The sequence below is a fragment of the Trypanosoma grayi genome (assembly GCF_000691245.1).
Source record: "Trypanosoma grayi strain ANR4 Tgr_1124_V1, whole genome shotgun sequence".
Lineage (NCBI taxonomy): Eukaryota > Euglenozoa > Kinetoplastea > Trypanosomatida > Trypanosomatidae > Trypanosoma > Trypanosoma grayi.
Window position 1 is genome coordinate 1 of NW_008826743.1, and position 5,047 is coordinate 5,047.

General features: G+C 58.0%; 3 protein-coding genes across 3 annotated transcripts; all 3 read right to left on the minus strand.

Annotated features, from left to right (window-relative positions):
- Positions 1-997: 997 nt before the first annotated feature.
- Positions 998-2,761, minus strand: DQ04_11241000 (poly(ADP-ribose) polymerase; the record flags this gene model as incomplete). The annotated part of the gene is made up of 1 exon (XM_009316478.1): positions 998-2,761. One exon carries the CDS (start codon positions 2,759-2,761, stop codon positions 998-1,000), a length of 1,764 nt encoding a protein of 587 aa, XP_009314753.1.
- Positions 2,762-2,980: 219 nt separating this feature from the next.
- On the minus strand, positions 2,981-4,084 carry DQ04_11241010 (hypothetical protein; the record flags this gene model as incomplete). The annotated part of the gene is made up of 1 exon (XM_009316479.1): positions 2,981-4,084. One exon carries the CDS (start codon positions 4,082-4,084, stop codon positions 2,981-2,983), a length of 1,104 nt encoding a protein of 367 aa, XP_009314754.1.
- Positions 4,085-4,328: 244 nt separating this feature from the next.
- DQ04_11241020 (hypothetical protein) lies at positions 4,329-4,925 on the minus strand (the record flags this gene model as incomplete). The annotated part of the gene is made up of 1 exon (XM_009316480.1): positions 4,329-4,925. The coding sequence occupies one exon, from the start codon at positions 4,923-4,925 to the stop codon at positions 4,329-4,331; it is 597 nt and encodes a 198-aa protein (XP_009314755.1).
- Between the last annotated feature and the right edge of the window lie 122 nt (positions 4,926-5,047).

Here is a 5,047-nt window from a genome sequence, read left to right on the forward strand (position 1 = left end):
GAGAGGCGGGTCGACGCTGTTGTCACGCAGTGGAAGTGCGCTGCCGGAATCGCCCGTAGCAATCATGGTGGCCATGGGCTGGTGCATGCCGTTGTAGAGAGTCATGCGCACGTCCTTCTGCCTGCGGTGCGCCGGCGACGCCAACTCAACGGCCCCCATCACCGGGTGCTCGCCGCTGCATGGGGTGTACGTTGTGTGGTACACTGCATTGAGAACCCCCACCGACTGCCAGAAATCCTCCATGGGGGCATGCAAGAGTTTCACGTTGCTGCTCCGCACCGGCCGCGGCGTTACTGCGAACTCCGCGAGGCTGTGCAGAAGCGCGTGAAAGTACATACCGGGGACAGCGCTGTGGTGAAACGGCAAGCGCTGGAAGGGCATGAGGTTTGGCTGCACGAGAAAATTTACCGACAGCGCTGGTCCCGAGAGCGTCTGGTACGGCTGTGCAGCAGCAACGAGCAGCTTCCATGGAAGCTCCACCGCAGTATCCTTCAGTGGGCGAAGACCAGACGCCATACTTCTTCCACCCTTAATGTTGTTGAAGTTGGTGTTTGACCAAAAAGGCAGATAATGGGGAAGGGGGTGTCAGCACGCCACAACAACAACAAAACCTTAACAGACGCCCTGCATTGCGTCCCACGCCACCGAGCCCGTTCTTCCGCCCACGCGCAAACGTCTTTCATACTCTGTGTACGTGTGGGCACGCGTGAAATAAAAAGCAGTCACCACCACCACCGCCACAACAACAACAAAAACAACAACAAATGCGCGCGTACACGCCAAGACCGCACATTGAAGTTTCCAGCTTCGCCAATAGGGCGAGAAGGAGGAGTCCACGGTGCACCCGCAGTGATGAGTCAGCAACAAAGCAGAGCCGCAAATGGGCAACCAAAATAATAATAATAATAATAAACAGTCGAAACAAAAAAGGAAAACGAGAATCAAACGAAAAAAAAGACACACTGCACAGAAAGCCTTGTGGTGTTCTCACAGCTTGTCAGTTGTAGCGAAACTTCATGAGAACCAGGTACCTCATTATGCATTGCCCAACGTCGTAGACGATGTGCTCGGGGTAGATCAGCGATGTCTTCATGTTGTCATCCACCCGCATGCAGCCCTTCGGCCATAGCACACCGTCTACTGTCTCCGCGCCAGCTGGATCCGGGTACATTCGCCCCACGCCCTTTGTGGCACTGGTCCCCGGCTGCGGCTTCTCCATGTAGTGGGCATTATAGTACTCCTTCTGAGTCCCCAGCGCGGCCTCGCACAGAAGCATCACGCCGACGTCAGTTTCCTGTTCTGGGTGACAGTAGTTAGCCGACTTGGAGCACACATCAGCGAGGTAGATGCCTTTGCCGAACATATACCCTGTGCACGGCGCCTCCGGTGGGGCAATCCGCAGGCCTTGCGAGAGGATGCCCATGAAATTGGTGACGCGCGAGCCGTGCCAAAGCATCTGCCGGTTGCCAAGCTTCTTATACGCCTCGTACCGCTTCTCCTCGCCCTCACGCCGGATCATGAACACCTCCATGACATCGAGGTTGTATGAGTTGTGCGTAGAGCCCTGCGTATTACGTGCGTACTCGACAATGCGCTTGTACGCAGCGTCGTCGTGGGGCAGTGGGCATATATCGCACTTGAGGCTCTTGTACGCCCGGTCGAGCGGATGAGCATCGTCTCCCTCGCCCGTGTCAAGGAGCTTCGCCGCAATCTCGAGTTCGCCCAGCACCTCCAGCATCTCCATCTTGTTCTTCAGCATGTGAAGTGTGCCAATGACCGGCGGCTTACGGTTTCCAAAGACGTGCGGGATGAGTGTGTAGAACTGGCCCGACAGCGCCTCCAGTTGTGGCTCTGGCTTCTGTAACTCCGCCTCCACCGCCTTGAGAACCTCGTACGCACGCAGGATCTGTGGCTTGGAGATTTTACCCAGCGGCATCTGCTCCGTGTTGATCTCAAGCTCCTTCATTGCCCGCGTCATGGTGTCCTTGCAGCCGATAAGTCGCATGAGTTCTTGCACCTCCTTCGGCAGAGCCGACCCCACTACCATCTCCTTCGCCTCCTCCTTCACCTTCTTTTTCAGCCGCTGGACCCCCTCCGACTTCTCCTCGGCGTCCTGTGCCCCGTATTCGATGTCCATCAAGTAGTACCGCCCATCTATTTTTTTGAAATTTGCACGGTCCTCCCAGCGATTGTGGGTCTTACTATAGAATGTCTTGCAAAACACCTGCACCGCAGCGCTGGTACTGCTGAACAGTTCCGTCTTGTGCTGCCCGGAGAGACCGACGCGGCCCCACCGTGTGAAGACGTAGTACTGACCGCCGCTGTCCGCCTCCAGGAGTTGCAGGATGTAATATTTGTTGTTATTCGAGGAGATGTTGGTCTGGTTTAATGTACACTGGTACAAGTCACCGCCATCTTCATACACGTGGCATGTATCAACCTTACCCGAGAATGCATCCACAACACCACGTCCTTTCTGCAGCAAACGCTGACGCTTCCCGCCGGTTTTGTCGATAGGTGGCCCCGCAGGAACCCCCGCCGCGGCAGTGGACGCAACAGAGGGCGGAGCCGCAACCGTTACTGTTGTCACCGCCACCGCTGGAAGCAGTGATGTGGAAGGCGCAGGAGCCTTCTTGGATGGTGCCTTCTTTGTAGCAGGCGCAGGAGTCTTCTTGGGTGGTGCCTTCTTTGTAGCAGGCGCAGGAGCCCTCTTGGGTGGTGCCTTCTTTGTAGCAGGCGCAGGAGCCCTCTTGGGTGGCATATTTTTTTTTTGTGAAAAATTCTTGTGCACCACCAACAGAGGGGGAGAGAAAAGATGTGCGATGACAGCCGCGACATGCAGATTCGCGTCCAGCACACCCATGCGTGGGGTGAAAGCAAGAAACAGAAATCAACGATAGGCACGCCTCCCGCTCCAACAACTTTTTCGCTTTATTGCCATTCTTCCACGGGGGCGAGGGGGAGAAATTGTAATGTATGGTCACACGATGCAGCGCTTGAACGCTTCTTCCCGTAATGCGAGGTTCTGCGAGGTGAGGACAATCACCTGCGCCTGCAAGTCAGCGATGGTCTGGCGCAGTTGATACGTGTTTCGGCGCTCCGCCGCGAGCAGCAGGCACCACTGCGCCCGCTCCTCCGCTCGGTTGCGGCGCACAGTCTGAAGGGTGGTGTGCGACTCCTCCAGTTGCGTTTGCACCTCCATCAGCCTCATTGCGGTGTTATTGTTCTCGTGGCTGTTGCTGCGACCGCGGCAACCGGGTCCCACAGCGGCGGCAGTAACATCGGGTGCTGTTCTGATTCTCGCTCTTGTCTCCTCCACTATTGCAGGGGCAGGGGAAGGAACAGAAGGGACATTCTCGGTATCCTCGTCGTCGCTGTAGTCAATGCCACTGCCCCACATGGCGTGCGTAGCGTCCAGCAGCCCGTCATCCAACGGCAGCGCGGCCTCCCACATGGCGGTGGTGCCCTCTGCATTCGTTGCTGTGTGTGCAGCGGCGGGCACCACGAAAATATCTTCACTGTTGGCGGAAACAAACGGTGTGGGCTTGCTTGGCTCACGCTCCCTCCCCACAGCAGGCACGTTACCAACGCTTCCAAGGCACCAGTGGAGCGTACTGGCCATTGTTCGCTGGAAACCCTTTGGCCGCTCCAGCCGGTACGCCGCCGCGCTAATCATCTCTGTTTCCTCCACAATTTGCAACTCATTTCTGCCGTTGTTGTTTGCATCGTTTCGGGCGGCAGTCTGCAGGGCCGCAACGAGTGCCGCCACCTCCGCGACGGTGCCGACGCCCAGCAGCATGTCGTACTCGTCGGGGATCTTCAGTCCGATATGCGGGCCGCCCTCGCCACTCCACGTGTGCACCGCCGCAATGGCGTGCACCGCGACGCAGCGCTGGATGCTGCCGTTCTCCATGCAGGAATATACGTGCGCCGGCGCCACGACGATGATGCGCCGCTGACGTTTGCCACGACGATTGATTTTAGTCACCTCTGCTAGATGCAGAATCGGCACATCCTGGAGGCAGCGGAAGGCACTCGCCAGGCTGCGCGGCAGCACGACGAGATCGGCGGGTGTCTGGGGCATTCTCACTCCCCTTCGCTCCCCACTGGGCAGCCACCGGTACGCACAGAAGGAAAGAAAGAGAGAGAGAGCAAGAGAGAAGTAAGAGAATAGAAAAAAGAAAAGCAACACCCGCGATATGTGGTAGCGTCACATCAGCGATGGGGGATACCCCCCTTTCCCATACGCAGAGGTCTTCTCTGTGCCCCACCCCCCACCATACCCCAGACACGCACTCCCTTACCTTCCTCTCCCGCCACTGCAGCATTTATGTGTGCGTCGGCACCAGCGTCACGTCGGCGGAGGGATTGAGGTTCATGTTTTCCAGGTCCTCAATGGCGATGGAGATGATCTCCTCCACGTCGCGGTTGATGCGCCCGCCGTTTGGGTCCCGCACGCGACCGTACTTGACGTTCAGCAGCTGCATCAGCACCTCCTTGCGCAGCTGGTCGGGTTCGGCGACATAGTTCTGCAGGTACGCCCCACTTGTATACTTGAGTATCTGCGTTATCTCCAGCGGCACGAGCCAGTCGGCGGGGTAGTAGTGGCGCGTCTGCTCCCACAGCAGCGGCAGGTCGTCGTGCGGCGCCCGTCCCTCACGCAGCAGTACGCTGCGCTGGTGCAGCAGAGGCCACGGTGGGCGACGTGGATCGTTCTTGCGCCGCTTCTCAGCCTCGAGCTCGTCCGGCAGCTCAAGCGGGCCGGCCTTCTTTGTCTCCTTCACCGAGAACACCGATAGGAACGCGATGGACGCGATGAAGCTGAACAGGAAGAGCGACTTTAGCGTGTACGGCTCGAGCGGCTGCCCCTCAGTGCCAAAGAATTCCTTTGCACTCACAAGGCGGATACGAGACCGGCGCAACATCTGTATGTGTTTACTATACTTCCTTGCGATGCCGTTTTGCGGTCTACCTGCTACAGGCCTATTCCTAACTCCTGCCGCACCCGTGCGGGGTGTCCAGAGGGGGGAAGGGAGAGGGGGACCGT